General features: G+C 38.3%; 1 protein-coding gene across 29 annotated transcripts in view; it reads left to right on the top strand.

The window, feature by feature from the left end:
- The window catches only part of RIMS2 (regulating synaptic membrane exocytosis 2), a gene marked incomplete at its 5' end in the record, with an annotated part of 469329 nt that extends 453043 nt beyond the window's left edge, over positions 1-16286 (top strand). For 28 of the 29 annotated variants that reach the window (XM_080338798.1, XM_080338791.1, XM_080338813.1 and 25 more), the window contains 5 exons: positions 12290-12431; positions 13716-13828; positions 14353-14454; positions 15407-15546; positions 15974-16286. In XM_080338798.1, coding sequence (XP_080194924.1) covers positions 12290-12431; positions 13716-13828; positions 14353-14454; positions 15407-15546; positions 15974-16192 — 716 coding nt within the window. In that variant the 3' untranslated portion in view covers positions 16193-16286. Of the gene's footprint in view, positions 1-12253; positions 12432-13715; positions 13829-14352; positions 14455-15406; positions 15547-15973 lie in introns of all 29 variants that reach the window. The other variant, XM_080338804.1, reaches the window with a different exon arrangement.
- Positions 16287-19234: the final 2948 nt, after the last annotated feature.

Here is a 19234-nt window from a genome sequence, read left to right as displayed (position 1 = left end):
CTCTTGTCCATTATTACAAAATAACTTATAAAGAACGCCAGATCTGAACAATTAAATACTGGCCCTGTTTAACCTTTTCTTAGGAACGGCAGTGTAGGTACAGAGCTATGTGTACAAGTACACCTTGCAGGTCTTACTGTCAATACGTACTCATAAAAGTCCAACCAGTGAAGTGTTTGCGTAACTTCCATATATTTGTTATAGGACCAGACCTTTATGTATCAAAGAAAAGATGTGCAATAGATTTTCTGTATAACTGTGGCCAAAACACCCCAAAACTTAGTGATCAGAAAGCACTGGATAACAAGCGTGTACATGTAGTTAAGCATGGCACCATGCCCTACCCAGGACAGAACTTAAGTTTAAGGAGCTTGTTTTGAAAATATAGATTTTAGAAAGAAAATAATCTGCTGTTGTTAAATATGTTTCCATATAGAATGAACGTATGGTCTTCCTAGTGTTTATCATGACTAATTCAAGATTTCTAATTTCATTAACTGAGCGTATTGCACATTTTGTAGGTTTCAACATTAAGATAGCAGTACTTGTACAATGCTGCTAGATGAACACGTATCAACTATGTATGTACGCTGTTCATAATCTGTATTTAAAATATCTATGTACGCATGTATCACCTTCTACATGTCAGGCCGAGAGTTCAGTGGCAAATGTTTGTCCCCAGTCTTCACACATCTTGATTTATCTTTTGATGTGCAACGGTCCCTGAAGTCTCTTCTCCAAAGCACCTTTGTATTTCTGATGCAGATGCTGAGGTGTGATCCCTCGCCTTTCCCCTGGACCCTGCTCTGGGGCTGGACAGGTTGCCCCGGTCAGTAGAAAAGAGGGAGCTGCTCCCTGGGGCGAAATGTGCTGTCTGTCAGTACCCTCATCTGTTCCCTGCCCTGAACAATGAAGTGAACTGCAAAATATTGCCAGTAGACTGCAGGGTAGGCTTCAGAGGGCGTTTTTAATCTTTTGACATGCTAATAAACACTATGGCTGAAAACACACATTTTTAAAACAGAAAATATCGTAGGTTATGCTAAACATGCATAGGTATTCTTCAAAAGATTTCTTTCTCTATCATTCCAGAAGAGTTGTCTTTTCAGTCCTGGTTATTAGTTACAACAGTTGCATTAATCCTATGTGAAATCAGAGTGTTGGTTTGTTCTCTGGTTTGTTTTCTCTACTTCTCTAGGAAACACTTAACTTATTCCTTGTTTGAGATCTGTGTATTTTAAAAACTGTTCACTGGTTCGAAGAAATATGAAATCTGTGGATGTCAGTAGTACCTGTGAATTTAAGGATGATGGTAATTACTTATTTAGTTTGTGCTGTCAAGTTATTTAAAGAGAAATGTTAAAAGAATCTATGCTGAGGTTTTTTACACATTGTGTTGATTTACTTTATCAGATCCTATTTAGATGTAGGCTACTCTTGAAAATCCACTCCATTTAATTCCAATGAAAAAACAGAGATATAATTGCTATGCAGTTTTTATGGAGCTGAGTTTCTGGTACCTGAGTTTTCAGACATCTCAGGTTACAGAGGGAGTGACAGGTGTGACAGCTAAACTCCTTTCCCAAGTGCTTGGAGATCAGAAAGAAAAAAATGCATTTTTTTAATAACAAGTCACCTCTGCACTCAAATTGGAATTTGTGGTCTTCTGTACAATTGCTTCTATGCAATTATGTTTATGTACCACCAGTGTCTTTAAGTGGGTGTGGTACATGCACTCCCATGTTCATGTAATTAATGCTCTTTTACAGTTTAATCTGAAAAAGATAGATGTTAAACCCACTTCATAAGTAATCGATCCCCAAGATGTAGTTATGTCTGTGTGTGATCGGTAGGTTAAAAAAAGATAACCTGCTACAGGGGTGCTTTTACATTTCTCACGCAATCATATTTTTAATACAAAAAGAAAATCTGACCTGTTGAGGTGTTTATTTGTTATATTCCCTTGAAGACTTCTGTTCATTAACTGCTGAAATGAATACACTGACCCAAAGCTACATCTTTGGGTATCAAAGAATATGAGTAATGTCAAATTCAGAAGTAAATGAATAGTAAGTAACTCAATACAGCGTATTAATAAGAATAATTTTAGAAACCATTTTTGAACATGAGGATAGAGAAGACGCATTTGAGTGTCAATTGATCGAAGTAAGAGGCTTCTTAAGCCCTGGCATCCAAGCTGTGATGTACTGAAGAAATGTGGAAAGGCTGCAGTTTTCCAGTTGGCAGCCATGAGCTTGCCATGGGTAGGCCTGAACTTGCCACCATCATCCAGGTTTGCAGCCCAGGGAACTGATACTCTTCCATTTCCTACTTGGTGAGCAGTTGGATGAGTCCTTCGAGTTAATTCACATTTGTTATTTTTAAAGGAGTTTATTAATCTTAGCTATGTCTAGCAAAAGGTATTGAAAATAATTTTTTTCATCATCAATTTACTTCTGGAATATGCACATGTGCACACACAGAACTAACATGTGGTGTGGTACCAAAGTGAATTATGTATGTTGTCAAAGTATAAAGGTTATCAAAGGGTGTATTTTGCATTTTTTGTTAAATTCATTGATGAGAAAGTGTACAGCCTGCATGGTGAAATGAGAATTGGCATTAAATAATGCTTGGATCAGATTTAAATTACATGGAAATTGTTTAAGAGAGGTGTGGGGTGCAGAGGGCAAATCAGTATCGATCTGACTTCAAGCTGTGCATGAAACATCCCAAGCTGTCTGAAATCCTGGCTTTGTTGCAATTAAAGGAAATTTTGTCATTGAATTCAAAAGACCAATGTAAATATGTGTGACATCCTTTTAGATGACTTTGTAGTCATAGTGCAAAATTTCTTGCACATACTGTGTTTAAAAATAGTGGATTTGACCTTACCAAACTTCCCTGTGGACAACTGAAAAATGTGCTAGAGCAAGTGAATTCTTATGTACTAGAAGAATTACATTTATCCAACATGCAATTAGAGGGAGGCTCAGATCACATATGATCACTAGAAAGCCTGTGTCTGTTGTTATGAGTGGGACTGTTACCTTGGTGCTTCCTCAGATTACACTGTGTGTATTGTAGCCTGTAATAAATCTGTGCTACAGTTTCCTTTTTATACGCTATTTACATTCCCTTCTGATTTGCATTTACAGTGAGGTGTTTATATAAACAATTAACTAGCAAGTTGCCAGGAGCGCAGCTATGGAAATGCTGGTCATGGCAAGATCTGTGTGCAGAACTATGCTCCTCAAAAGGGGGCATATTTCAATTTAATGTCTTCTTTTGCCAAAGTTTTTGGGTGGTAGTGAAGCTGTGAGATTCAAGGGGAAAGTCAAATGCTTTGCAGGTGCTAAAGACAATTCAAGAGATAATTTATGATAATTTAAGACAAATTAATTCAGAAAGAACTGGAGAGCATCTTGGTCTCCCAATATGTCAGGAAAACAAAAGCCAATTGAGAAAAAAAGCGTCACAGAATGTTCTTCAGCCGAAGACAATCATGCCCAAAATAGCAAGAATTAGTTGTGTTAGCTGAGGAAAAGATACATTACAGTTTTGCATATTGAGGTCTACTGAAAGAAGTGTCTGAGTGTTACTGCAGAAGTTCGGCAGGAATGGAGGCACATGATACACTCCTGACACCTGGCTGATAACTGTCTGGGAAACTTGCTTGAGGGGTTGTTTGATCCCACATAGATATCGGCAGAAGTGTTGCCGTTGATGCTGGTGAGGGAAAGATCAGGACTTATTTAAATGCATCCTGAATTGCTCATTTGAACACTATTACTGGCTTCAGTGGTGTTTCTCACCAATTAATCATTCCCCATTGGTTGAGCTGGGATAAAGCTCGGCAGTTCCTGGATTCTGTTCCTGTGGTTAGGGCAACCAGATCACACTGTTCCTCTGGAGCTCCCAGTAGACAACAATAAGCAGACAATAAATTAACCAGAAATAGAAAATAGGGGAAGTGGTAACAATAAATTCATTAACACAGTAATTATTAAAGTGAAGAGAATCCTGTGCATGAAGTAGTTATGCTCTTAAATTATCCTCTTAAAAATAATAAAGTAATAGTAGGAGTAGCAGGCAATGAAGAAAATGAGAATAACCACATCTTCTTGGGGGAATTGGCCTACTTTTTGGCCTTGGTGGTAAAGATGACCTTGTTTACGTGGAATGTTCATAAGCAGAGCCAAGGTGGAATATGAATGAAGGATATACTGCCCTGTGGCAGAGTATCACTGTAAAAGGTGAAGCTTTAAAGACCTTGGCTTGATTGATGTTAACATGCCAGGGATTGTCTCAGGTGCATTTCAAGCAATGATGAGGTGGCTTATCTTAGAGGATAAAAATCACTCCGAACATGGAATAGGAGTCATTCCATACAGAATCTGCACAACATTTAAGGGTATGGTCGATATTTTTTTACATTTGTTGCTAGAGCATTACTCCAGGGCTGAGCTGAGCCAGCCTGTCCATCAGCGCGGTGGGGCTGGGTCTCTCCCACTTGCGCAGCTCCTGGTGCTGACTCCGAGGTGGAGGCAGTACAGAAGGCATTTCCAGTAATTCCATCTCTCTGTGAAGTAGATGTAGATGCCAAGTTGGATATAACCTTTTAAAAAAAAAAAGCACAGAAAAAACTGTACAGTTACCGGTGAAGGAAAGAGTGTAGCAAACAAAACACATGTATTCTGGGAAACATCTGGAAAATCATCAGAAAAGTAGAAGAGACTGCAGAAGGACTGACATTCAAAGTACAGCATGCTTCAACCTGACTATATGATGGAAATGCCCAACAGAATTTTAAGGCTGTATTTCTCTTACATTTGTTGCATTTCTCTTCTGGGCTGCTAGTTACACTGCGGCATTTACCTGAACAAGTTAACGGATAACTCAGGTGTCGCTATAACAGCAGCAATGAAGCTACAGTGTATGGCGGCTTTCATCTCTGGTGGTACCTACAGAAACCTGAAAAAAACTGTCTCGCTTATCTCTACATACTGTGATTGTCATTTTCAATAGCAAGGTCAACAGTGTACTCAAAGCAGCAGCACACTGTGTAGCTGTTTTTTCAATGGGAGAGGTAAATGCTGAACAGCAGTAGTTTGAAAATGGGTCATTACGGTATGAAATTTGCTCAGAGTTGTGGGAGCGGTGGTTATTTAAATAATGATATTTGCTTAGTATCATTACTCATCTTAAACAAAGCTAGGAAGAAGAATTGTTTCTAATTTGTGTAATTTCAGTAGCCATCCAACTACTTGGCACTATCTATCTCATTAAGCCCTAATAGAGGATGGTAAATTATTTCAACACATTTGCTACATCATTCAGAAATGCTGTACAGATCCATCTGATAGTGTGTATAATGACCCTAACTATACTAAAAATAATCAAGGTTGGGTTAAAGAATGGTGTTACTGTTATTATTACATATTTTGAAAGTAGCTCTCAATTCACATAATACAAAAATTAAAAAGCAATTCTAAGCTCCTTGATATATACACCCTTCACTACTTAAGAAATTTTAGTGTCCTTTTAGCACTTCATGGAGTAATTGTTATTAATAAATGCATAAGAATGTTCTATATAGAGGAAATTAAATGTACATATAAACCTCAAACCGTTATCACTCAAAACCGCAGTGATGGTTTCTTTTTACTTCAGATGGTCAGCCTTTGTCATAGGCAAAATCAAAGACTGGGTTTAAAGATTTCCTGTGGTGAAGATGTGCACCTATTTAGTAATTCCTTATGTAAACGGTATATAAAATTAGAATGTAATTCCACAAAATACCTTGCTCTATTTTTTCAGGATTTTAATAGCTTGGGGATGAGACTGATTTCCCACTGCTATGCATTTCTTGTAGTCATGTAGATTGTTGTACAGAATGTACAAAGTGGATAGAAACTGCTACCATTCTGTTTTGACACATGCAAAAAATAAGTACAAAGCCGGACCTGTTATATTTGAATTATAAGAACATCTACCTGTTTGGAGATTGTAACTGGTCTAAATGAGGGTTCCTGAAAAATTCGGGTCACTTGGCACGTGGGAAATACAGCTGTGGGCTGCAAAGCCATGTGCTTCTTCATTGTCATATCCCTGTGTTCAGTTTTACAGCAATCGTTCGAGACTTTTGGCAGCTGTGTCCTCTGACTACACTTAGAAAACCAGTGGTCTTATCAGTAACAGAAACAGAGATTTCTGCAGAAGTGCTGGGACGGCCTGAGTGGCTCTGTGCTATTGTGCTCCCAATTCACATCTCACTGTCAGGAGTTGCACATTTATAAATAGAAGTAATAAGGATAATATATCAATTCTGCAATTGCTGTTTGCTATTTTTTATTGCATCAGAACTTGGCTTTTTTTTTTTTTTTTTTTAATCCCATGTTTGAGACATTTAATGTGTATTTTTCCATGTTAGATTTAAACCTTTATGGATCTCTGGTTAGACTGGCTAGTCAAGGGGTAGTTTACTAGCTCAGTAAATCTCAGTTTAGCAGCTGACTTGGAAATACATCTCACACAACTATGAAGAAAAGCATTCCTGATGGCTGCATCTTGGGTCCTGGGGGGGGGATTTGTCTAGAATGGGGCCTGAAAGCTTCAAACCAGCCTTTGACCAGAAGCCCAAGGAACAGTTTTGAAGCTGATGTTTTAATTCAGTTCTCTCTTTCTTTCACTTTTTCTTATGTGCTGTCTTAATTAAACTTAATCTTAAGTAACCATGCTTTCAGTATGGCCAGAGGAAAGAGAGAGGAGGAAACATAAAGACACAGGACAAAAAGTGAAATGAAAATGAAAAACTAGTGAGGCCTCCCAAGAAATTTAAAAATTCATAGTACAAACTGAGGCTGTCAGCCCCAGCTCTCTTTTCCAAACCTGGCTGCTGCCATATTGAACAGCTTCCCTACTGAAGACACCTCTGCTTTTGGGCTATCAGGGCACGCCATTCCCGTCCTGGTCAAAATTTCTCAAGTTCTACATTCATGGGAGCAGGAACTGCAATGCAGGTCTTCCCTTCTTCCTTACAAGTGCAAAGTAAGGGAGAGCCCCTGGTTACAGGTTCTCCCTGGCCCTGCCAGTGCTCTTTGGGCTCCATAAACACTGACAGCATGCGCTGTGAGAAAACTTCATCAGAAGGACTGTGACACGAGGCCTCCTAAGCTGTTGGTTAGCACTAGCTTCTGAGACTCAGAGAGATGGGCTCAAAGCTTCTCAAACTGAGGTGACTGTGGAATCTGGGTTTCCAAAATCCTGCTTAAATTAATAGATCCTAATCCGTGTCTGCTGTTTGGGCTCTGTGGGAGATGCAGGGAAAGAAACAACTCAGGTGTGGCTCCCAGCAGTGCTTCAAGAGTGCGGCCAAGAGCTGTGCAGTTGCAAGGGAATCTGGGACCTACCCTGACCTCCTTTTCCTAAGTAGGATCAAATGTTCCTAGACTGGCTCTGATGATTTTTTTGACCTCTTCTTAACATGCCCAGAGCAGATCTCTAGATGCTCATAGAGCTTTACTCCTGAAAAGTGGTCACTTACAGGCAACTTATTCTCTTTGTGGATCTAACAGTGAAAATACTGAAGCAGTTTTTATGCAGCCTTTTAGGTGAGGTGAGCGGAGTAGAAAAGCAGCACTGCAAGCACTTCAGCACGTTTCCGAAGCCACAGCTGCTCTCTACTCAGTAGAAATCCTACCAAGAGGTCAGGTACCAGCTGGGGACTGGTGTGGCCAAGCTGCCCCTGCCCGTTCCAGCCGTGTCCAGGCTCAGGGTCCATGCCCAGGGCTGGGCAGGTGTCGGAAGCTCTTGCTGAGAGCTTTTGCTCTCCCCGCCAGAGGCAGATTTCATCTGTCTAGATCCCAGATTACGGAGGGTAATCTGTTGCATTCACTGCACTTTTTGACTTGTCCTCATCTGATATTGAAGATCATATCAATAGTTTTGCGCTCCTAATTTGCAAGTGATTTGCACTCCAAATTGCGGGAACAAATAATTCCATATATGATTGATTTAGAAGATGTGGCCTGTGGAGTCTATTTGCAGTAACCATATTAGTTAAATTACCAGTGTGATTAACTGTAAGAATGAATGTGCTTTCATAAATGCCAAAGCAATTATTTCTGGTAATTTATTCCACTCCTTACAATATGGCCACAAGAATCTGAATTAGTGTTTTCAGATAATGTATTCCATATTTTGTGATGAGGACTTGAGAGAAATGTCTTCTTTCTAAGGCAATTAGATTATACTAATTTTGAGAACGTTTTCAATGTTCTTTATTAGAGTTTAGTAAATTGCAAGTAAAATTATTTTCAATGTAGGTGGTCAGCAACTTACTTAGCAACAAAGTACACTACTCTACTTCCTTGTTTCCGCATCCTTTCATTTGGTAGGAATAGAACAACATGCATGAGGTGAGTGTATAAGTATAGGTATTTTATGATTACAAACCCAATCTCCACTTTTAGAGTTACATGTTTACTTCTGTGTTAGCGGCATTCCCAAATTATTCAGCTGGTTAGAGATTAACATCACCTCAGTTGGGCTCATTTAACTGTCTGTTTGTTTTCACAAATGTTTTTGGGAAATGATCTGTCTTAAAAGAAAAAGAACAGCTTTAAAACATATTGTTGGTTTGTTCCTTTTGGGCTGGGTCCAGTACAGAATGCAGCCACACAAGTAGTTGAATTAGCACAACAGAAGAGGTTTTAATTTCCAGGCAGCAATGAGGGAAAACAGTCTGAATTTACTGGAGTGGTACGACATTCTACCAGATCTTGCACCAGCTACAGCGTGGAAGTATGGCACCAAAGTCTATTTCTTTGAGTTGAGAAACTGCTTCGCATTTTTATTGCTACTTGCCACCTTTTAAGTATTTTAATGTTGAATTTAAGAAACACAAATTATGGATTATATAAATACCGTCTTTGCCTTTAAATTGTTTGATGGATTGTGGTTTGATTTGTTACATTTTTCCAGGGACCAATGTGTTGCTGGGGTTGTGGGCAATCGAGTGTAGGTATTTCTCATGCCTGTTACTACACGTTAGTTTAGCCAAGCTTGATTTGAAAGAATATTCATCTCTAAAGCAGTGGTTCAGGAGTCATGACTGTGAACTGAGGCTTCTTCTGTACTTCTATTCCAAATTGCCATTTCGCTGTTAAGTCTTCAATTCTTATTTCAAAGAACATAAACATCATGATTAGGAACCTCCTTGCTGAAAGGTCAGATCTTTCTCTTTCAGGACAATCAGAGAGCTCTGCCTGTTCCTGTTGAAAACTGGAAAATTGTTATTTACATAGTCTCTTAAATTCAATGTTAAGGTCAAAATAATTTCTGTTTACCACCCACACTTACACAGAAGTTGGATGTACTGTGGATGCCTCACTTACATGCTGTATCAAAGTTGTATTTTTTTCAGCTGTTAGCCTGCCTTCATGTGAACCAGAGCACTTATTTCAGATACATGCGGGAAAGTAAAACTGCTTAAAAATAAGATTCAGTGGGATGCTCAGAAGAGCTGGTTAAACACATGTGCCTCTATGAAGGCTTGAATGGCAGTTGCACCAGTTCCGCTTTAATTTCTCAGTAAATTGATGTGCAACAGATGTGTTGATTTTTTTTCTGTTAATGTTCTGCTACAGTAAAGACATACACAATTCTAATTCAGAAAAAAAAATCTACCTTGATAATTATTAAAAGTTACTATATACTCCTTCACATATCATGTATTCAAACTCATACCTATGCCAAGCCCCAAAATCTTTGAAATATATGGCATGAAAAGACTGAAGACTCATGTAGAATGGAGATTTTCTGTTAAATTTGCATGAGAAAATTCATGTTTGCAACAATGAACCAAGAATGACCACCATTCAACAAAAGACTGAACAAAAATGAATGCTTACTAATCAAAAGAGCTCTTAAAATTGAAGAGTAATAACCTGTAACAATACTTTAATGAAAAGAACATGGGACTTTGGAAGTTGTTTGCCTTTCACATGTTCCTATGACACAGTGTACCTTTTCTACAAAACTATAGAGTGGGTTTTTTTCAGACAATTTTTGGGGAATATTTGTTTGATATGAATAACTGGATTTTAGAACAACTCTGGACCAGTGTTGGAAGTCAGCTGCCAGTTTTCATTAGTTTGATATAAATAATAAAACCAGCAGATACTTGGAACGGTGCAACCCAATAGAAATGAAGCTGTAGACTTCTGCCCTTCATTTTTCATGTCACGTTAGCCTTGTATCTTTTTTGTTTGTATTTATTGCACCAGATATTGATGGGGATTTTTCAGAAGCAGTTTTGCAATAATAAAAAAATTACTTCACTTGTTTACTAAGTTCATGTGGGTAGCTGAAGTTTTAGAGCAAAATTATTATTTTTGTAATTTTTTTATACTGATTAAAAGTTATGGTCTTAAGGAAAAGTAAGCTCTTAATAATGACAGGACCTGAGGGAATGGCAGGAAGATGTGCTGGGGGGAGTTAGGTTGAACATTAAGAAAAGGATCTTCACCCAGAGGGTGGTGCAGCACTGGAACAGGCTCCCAGGGAGGTGTCACAGCCCCAGGCCTGACAGTGTTCAAGAAGCAACTGGACGAAGCCCTCATACACATGGTGTGAACTGTGGGGTTGTCACATGGAGGGACAGGAGTTGAACTCGATTGTCCCTGTGGGTCCCTTCCAACTCAGAACATTCTATGATTCTATGAACAATGTGATTTGAACAATTCATGATACTGCTGTAGAAATGTCTCACTACTGCTAAATATGTAAATGTTGTTAAATCTTCCGTGACAAGGAGCCAGTGGGTTTTCAATGTGGTTTGGATATCTATTTCCCACTTCACTAAAATTCCCATGTTCTTTATCTGACCTAATATTCCCCCTGACTTGAGGGCCTGGGGTTTGCACCCAGAAAACTTCAGCTCACATGGCAGCCTGTAGGACAGAGGGACACTGAGTGGGGACAGAGAGATCAGTGCCCCTCTCCAGTTCCCCGTCCGAGGGTGCAGGTCCTCTTGCTCTAAGCCCCTGTGCTCCTGAGGGTGTGAGAGTCCTTATCCCAGGACAGTCTCCTCCCTTTCTCAAATCCCTAGAGCTTCACCAACCCCACACGTCCAACAGTTCTTCTGCTATGTGGTATGTGATAAGCCAGAGGTGGTGCAGGGGCCGCAGAGGCTACAAACAACTGCAGAACAGGGCGAGTCCACGGATATCCTGGGATCTTGGATGTTACTCTACACTCATCAATGTTTATGATTTCTGGTATCATTTGGTGGTGTATATGTTTAGAGTTTTCCTTTTTTATGGTATTATCAGTATATCATGCATCGCTGTGCTGAAGCCAGGGGGTTTTATCCATTGAACAGATAAAAGAAATTGGAAGACAGAATTCCCTGCACCATTGCAGGGAACAGCATTTAAAATCAGAAGTGACATGAAGTGACAGTTATATTCATGAAAGAAAAACTGAGGCTTCATTCGCACTCAGATTTGGGTGTTTTTTTTGGTGGCACCTTCAATATACCTTCCAGCTGAAGTCTTCATCAAAATTCCTACACTAAAATGCTTCTGTATTAAGTTTGGAATACTTCTTCCCTTGTCTGGTACCCAGCTATCTGTCACTGCTCTTTTTACAACTGAAATTAAAACATGCAAGAAGGTACAAAAATTGTTACTCTTGGAGGTGGAAATAAAGTTTCATATTGTGCATAAACCAATACTGTATTTTTTAGTTACTAAGTTAAAGCAGCTAGTGAAATGAGAAGAGCGTGAACAGAGAAGAAAGAATGGGAAGGGTTCTTGATTTGTTGTTTACAGTCCTCATTAATGGATATCTGGAACTTGATTTAGCAGATAATGACCAGATGGTTTTAAATCAAACAATTCATCTGAATTAGAACATTCCTCAGACCCTGCAGGTTTTGACATAATGGTGACATTGTGGCTGAATTCCTAGGGAGGATGTATTCATCCAGGGAGAACATATTTAAACACGCTAGAGTATGGGTAATGTAAATCTGGTTACTTCTGTGGGCAGACTTGTGTTTTGCGTATGCTGGCTGCCCTTGCAGAGCAGGTGGTGACAGAAGTATGGTCCTGTAAAAGAGATTTACAATGCTGCCTGCCTATTAGTAAAAAATGGTAATTTTAAAGTGGAAGTTTTGGTACAGGTCACTAATTTCAGGCTGCGAGGTGTGGCGTGGTGGTGCGGTGCCTGCAGTCACGCCCCACAGCGCGGTGTGATGGGGACTTGGCTTTTGTCTCCGCAGAAGCAGGGGGTAAGAAGCTGCGCAGCACGGTCCAGAGGAGCACGGAGACAGGGCTGGCCGTGGAGATGAGGAACTGGATGACCCGTCAGGCCAGCCGGGAGTCGACGGATGGGAGCATGAACAGCTACAGCTCTGAGGGAAAGTAAGCAGCAGTTATGACTGTGGTTACCTGGCATTTTTCTCCATGAAACTGGTAGTTGGTCCTGATAGTCAGATTTCTCTTCACAAGTTAATGCCATCGATGGACCAAGCCTGTCTTCCCCTGTGACCAACAGAGTCTCTAGTTGGTGCAGGAAGGACGAGGATGGTTTCTGTGGTGCCATGAGAAGGCACCTGGAGGTCAGAGCCACCAGCCTGCGGTGTGGCAGGAGGGGCAGCAGCTGCAGGCCAGGGGGTAAAACACAGAAAAGGACAGTTTCTCTTCAGAAAATTTGTCACTCATATCTGTACTTTGCCGAACAAAGCATTTCCAGAGCAGTTCCAGGTGCTGTTCACTGGGCTCAAGAGTTTTTCAAAGATTCTGCTAATTAGCCCTGAAGAAATTATCTGGGCAGAAGTATGAAACTGTCATGCATCACGCTTGTCATAAAAGCCCAAGTTTAAAAACTTCTGAGTGGTTTGTCCAAGACACTGCTCAGAAGAACCTTATTTGGGATAGATATATTAGTGGTACTCACAGCACTGAACAATATATCTTACACGTCCAAGTTGATGCACTATATGCACTTGAGATGGACATTTATTTATGGTTGATCATTACAATTCTCATTCTTGTTGCCTTCTAATGGGTCACAGATAATTTATGGCAAGAATTTGAATTTTAAGTTACTTTGGTCATTTGCCACAGTGGATTTAAGTTCCGTTATTGAATATATGTCATTCTCAAAGACACTCCTAACAAAATGTTTATAATGGATGCTGAGTTTAAAGGCGATTTTAAAAATAGCAACCAGTATTCAGTCTAATGGACTAATTTCACTTGGTACAGTTGGTATTCAGCCACCGAGTTCACATTGACTGAGAAACATGAGCAATTTTACCTTCATGTAACTAAATTACTGGTAAGGGCATGTATTAGTATCTTATTAAACTGGTCTCATATGAATACTACAACAATTAACAGTGTTCTTTAATATATTGGGAAAGAGAGCATGGTGGAAAAATATTACTGTGGAAATTAGACACAGTAAGGATTAGCGCTTCCTTCACCTGTTTGGTTATATGCTGGAGGCTGAATTACTGCTGTTGTTGAACACTGTAAAGATTTCAAAATTACAGTTATTGTTTTGTAATATTGTCAGTGTAAACAAGTTCCTTGTGACCAGTAGTACCAAAACCACAAATGCTAAATGCAAAAGGTATAGAAAACAAAAAAGGGCAAATTCAAGTGTGTTTATTGTTGGTGTTTTTCGACTTCATTTTTTAGTTTGATTTTCCCTGGTGTGAGGTTGGCTGCAGACAGCCAGTTCAGTGATTTTCTGGATGGACTTGGTCCTGCCCAGCTTGTAGGACGGCAGACTTTGGCAACACCATCGATGGGTAAGCATTTATATCCTGTAGATATAATATAATCTACTGGGTCTGGTAATTAGAACATAGGAATTATCTAGATTCTAGTTCTTTAAATATGAATTTCCCATGTGGTTTTGAACAACTCAGTTAAGACCAAAACTATATTCACAAGTTATATTGTCATACTTGGTCTTAAACTAGATGCCTAATGAGGAGATTTCACACAGCTTTACAGAGTTGCTTCATACTAATTTCCTTGGTGCTTTTTTTTTGTCTGAAATTCTTAAGACAAAAAAAAAAAATTTATTTGGAGTGATAGGGGCATGGAAAATAGGAGATAAAAAGTTATTGCAGGGTTTTAAAATTGTTTACTAATGTAAAAAGTAGTGAAGAGGACAAGTATTAAATTATCTAGTAGTGTTTAAATCTGGATCATACCTATTGGTGGAATGCAGAAGATACAAGTCACCACATATTCATCTGAGATCTTCCAATAGCTTTCCATATATTTATGTATTTCTGAATTACAATGCCAGGATTTCTTTTTCTAGGAGATATCCAGGTGGGAATGATGGACAAGAAAGGACAACTGGAAGTAGAAATAATCCGAGCTCGTGGCCTTGTTGTAAAACCAGGTTCAAAGACACTGCCAGGTAAGGAAGAAAAATCTTAGTGACATGAACAGTGTTTTACCAAAAAACCCCCACAACATTCCCCCCAGATTCTGAGGCTTTACTGTTCAACTTACGTAAACTCTTTTAGCAAATTCACTTCTCAGTAGGTTTCAGTACTGTACACTGAAATGCAGAATGTGCTGAAATGGCATACAAGCATACAGTATGTATCAAAAATCAACCATGCTTTGGGAGAAAAAAACCAAAACAACTGATCTCTGTGCTACCACAACACACAAAAGAATTTCAGTAACAAAAAATGAATCCTTGGTTATGGGGTTGAAAGAAAGGTATACACTGAAGATGTGATACAGGAATGTTAGGGGTGAAGATGAAATCAACAAGAGGTGTGCAATAGGTACCTACTTGAAAAGTAGACCAGTATTTGATACTTGCCCCTTATTTTATAGACTGATGTCCTATAATACTGTACAAAAAGGACAAAATAGTGATATTTTTAGCAAGCTCTTCTGCCAAAATAGAAATCGTGTCAGAGTCTTATCTTCACCGAATTTCACCTTGTAGATAATTTTAAATTATTAACAATTTGGAGCATTGATCCAAATCTCACCAAAGTCAATGCAAGTCATTAATTTATTTAACAGGCCTATTTTGCATACTATACAGTATAGGGATACTATATATATATAGAAATATCTAATTTTTCCAGGTCAAAATCTGAATTGTTTTATGGCAAAAGAAATATATAAACAAAAGTAAAGAAAAAAATATGCCAGGGAAAAAAGTAAAGAAAATGCATGGATGCTTTGCTTTTGGATAAATGTTAATATTGCTTGTGGAGATTTGTTCATGTAAGTTATATGTCCAGTAAAAGGCAGATTTTATCATACGGTGATAGAACATTGCATCTGCTAAGCAAAAAATCTGGACAACTTCTTTACTTATTGTTCTTTATTTTCTTTCTTCTAAGCACCATATGTAAAGGTGTATCTATTAGAAAATGGAGTCTGCATAGCCAAAAAGAAAACAAAGGTAGCAAGAAAAACACTGGAACCTCTTTATCAGCAACTTCTATCATTTGAAGAAAGTCCCCAAGGCAAAGTTTTACAGGTAACTTGCATCAATATCCTTCTGAATCTGAAAGTATCAGCTGTACAGTTTCCACTGAATGAGTTTCAGACTCTTTTCATGCTTAATTTGGCAAGTTCTGCCATTTAAAATCCTTGTTGAGCACACAAATACTACAGTAACAACTGCTGATGCAAGTAGACATTGCTGATCAAAAGTTAATTCTAGATTATTTTGCCTCTAACATGTGTATGGGCTCATTAGTGTTACGGATAACTGCTCTGTTACTGCCCAGGTTGTTTCTGTCACTGCATCGTGGTTTGTATGAACAGAACTAAACTGTTCCAGCAGTCAAGTATCTCATTCCTTACTATAATTAAATAAGTAGAGGCATTTGAAGAATCACATTGAAGCTCTCATCATTTTTTGCTGATTTTTTTCTATTTTCTTGTGTTTCTTTTGCTAACAGATAATTGTTTGGGGAGACTATGGACGTATGGATCACAAATCCTTTATGGGAGTGGCACAGATACTTTTAGATGAACTGGACCTGTCCAACATGGTGATTGGGTGGTTCAAACTCTTCCCTCCTTCTTCCCTAGTAGACCCAACTTTAGCTCCTCTCACTAGAAGAGCTTCCCAATCATCTCTTGAAAGTTCAACAGGACCTTCGTATGCTCGCTCATAGCAGCTGTGAAACTGTTGTCATAGCAACCAGCGTTACAAAAAAAAAAAATTACAGGTCGCAAACCCTGGTAACACTGCATGCTTAATGTTGTGTCTTCTGAGCCTGTTTCTAGGGCTGCAACGCGATCCTGTGTTCTCAAGGAAGTTGCACACATTGTGCCCTATGGAAGGCCCTCAGGTGAAGGACTTAAGTCATGAAGAACTGATAGGTTTGGAGTTCAGGGACACTCAATTTCGGTCCAATCTGAAGCCATGGACTAAACTAAAAGAATCAATCTGTTTCATGCAACAGAAGTCCTTTTAAATGGCATATCTGTTTTGTTGCTCCTGTTTCTTTATTTAACTGCCCTCCCATCCTAAAGCTTGATTATGCCACAGAAATGGAGTTACCCTCCCATGAAGCCATGTTACAAGTCAGTGGATTAACAGACATTGGAGGAAAAAAAGAATGTAAGGATGCTGGAAAAGTCAACTGGCATTCGAAGCAGTTGCTTGAGATCCGAAAACTCTTCATACTGAGAAGGTTCAAGACTTAAAGTGGTGGGCTTCATACCTCCAGCTATAGATACAGTGAAACCCCAGATGTGATGGACTCTCTGAAAAATAAAATTCTGTGGATATACTGTACTGTATGAAATTAAAGAAACTTTTTTGCATGGACACAGATTTAGCTGAACACTTAAATTATTTTCTTGGGGCTGCAACTTGCAAAAAAAAAAAAAATAAAAAGAATAAATCAGCCATTTTCGATAATTTATATTATTTTTAAAAATAAATTTCACTAGTGCATGGTTTTAAATGGAAGAGAATGCAACAGGGTGATACAAAGACACACCGCGTTTATCATTCTTTAAACCAGTCATGGTCTGTATTTTTGCAGACGTATATTAAAAATAAAAAATAATTTCTAGCAAATATTTAAAATTCTGTTTATGTGACAAGAAATAAGTGTAATATATTAAATTTATTTAAATGTAAAAGGTACAAGCCTTGTAAAGTTCAACATAATGTGCAAATTGTACACTTCTTTTACCTCCTCCTTTCTCTATCTCTCCTCCTATTCTCCCTTCTTCCTTTCGCTCTTTTTCCCCCTCTGTCTCCCAGGATGATCATCATATTCTAAAATGGCTACCTTTTGACTTACTACTCTCTTATGCCCCATATTTGGTTCAGGGTTGCAGATTGTTCTGCATTTCTGAATTATTTGAGAAAAATATTGTTTAAGAACTTACTTTTTTTCAAGCATGTTGAAAAGGATTTTGCAACATGGCTTGGGAGTACATTAATGTAATTCAGCATGTATTTGATAAAAAAGATATTTGAACTTTTTGCAATTTATTGTACAGTGCATGGTAACTTATTTTCATTTTTTCTCACCTTCAAATTGAATTCTACAGCAAAATACTGGAATCTTGTGGCCATTGTAAGATGTCTTCAATAAATTTGTTTTCAGCACCAGCATCTTTCATTCAAATGTTGAACTATCATTTCTTAAAGGTTTTTGAAAGGAGGAAAAATTAATACATGGTTGATTTGGGGGAAATAAATGTAAACACTTATTTGCACTAAACCAAATTAATTGCTACATTTTTGAGATTACAAAAGCAACAAAGGTTATTAATTCATACGGTTCTTCTGCTGTAAAGTTCAATTTTCATAAACTACACATTTGTGTTGCAAAAGACATAATTAGGTAATATCAGTCTGAAAAATGTCAATCTTTGGTTGGCAAAATAGCCTTAAAGAAAGCTTATCAATACCACTCTGACAGCTATTTCACACCATTACCAGAACCCTCAACTGCAGTCAGTCAATGGATCCTCAAAAACCTGTTTTTTGTAGCAGACAGTAACTACCGTTGGGTGGTGCTGCAAGTTCAAGCTTCTCATTAAATTATGTTATTTAGAGGGAATGTAACTGGCTAACATTTAATAACAAAATGTCCTTTTTTTTTTTTTTCTGGGTGTTTGTATGCCTTTAATACCTGTTTAAGGTTTAATATTGAAACCTTGCAATAATTTTTGAAATACACTTAACATCTACCTTTAAGGCCACACAGAATCATTCTTATTTTATTTGAAAGTCTATTAAAAGTTTCCCATTAAGAAATTATACATGCCTCATGAGATGGCAAAAGTAATAAAATTATCACTTAAAATGCCTTTTACTTTGTGCAATATCATATGAATCAAGATTGTGTCTTGTCTTCAGAGTTTATATAATGGATTATTGTTAAGTTAATGGACAGACTGGTAAAGTTATATTTATTGAAATAATTTAGACACCTGTCTACCAGCAGCAAATAAATACTACTAACGTGATCTATAATATCCCCCAGGATATTAAACAAAAATATGTAACCACTTTCTTGATACTGTGAGATGTGCTCACACATTCTTGAATACATAGTCCTATATAAATTATTTCAAATTTTAAAATCAAGGACATGACGCATGGAAGGTTTGTACATACTTTTCATTATGCAGTATTTATTTTAAAAAATTAATGTATTTTTTTTAATTTTCACATGTCTGCAACTCTACTTATGGTTTAGTCATGTAAATAGCACTATTCCAGTGATCACTGCTGTCTTGTACATAGTACGTTTTAAAAAGTTAAAAGGAATTACAGTTGGGGAAAAAAAAACAAGGGGGCAGATTAGGCCTGTAATGAACACCAACTAATGTAAATCAAACTCATTCTGGTGATGATATTTAACACTTTAAATAAAACATTTTCTTTACAGAACTTGTGTGGAGCACTTTGTTGCCTTTCTCTGAGATGACACTGAGGTGGTGGGCAGCGTCCTTCAGTGGACTTTGTGGAAACAGCCCCATGCAGCTGCAGAACAAACACGCTGTTGTGCTCAGAACGGTGCTGCAAGTGAAGTGCCGTTTGTCAAATAACACGTTCGCTGCCAGAGGTATTTGCACCGTGTGTGCACACAGGCAGGGGAGCCGGGGAAGGCTGGGGCTGCCTCTCCCCTAGCCCAGCACCATCTCTGTGATCCAGACTCTCTCCTGCTCCCACCTGCCGAAACAGG

The sequence above is a fragment of the Nesoenas mayeri genome (assembly GCF_963082525.1).
Source record: "Nesoenas mayeri genome assembly, chromosome: 2".
Lineage (NCBI taxonomy): Eukaryota > Metazoa > Chordata > Aves > Columbiformes > Columbidae > Nesoenas > Nesoenas mayeri.
This window is presented reverse-complemented; position numbering and strand designations above follow the sequence as displayed.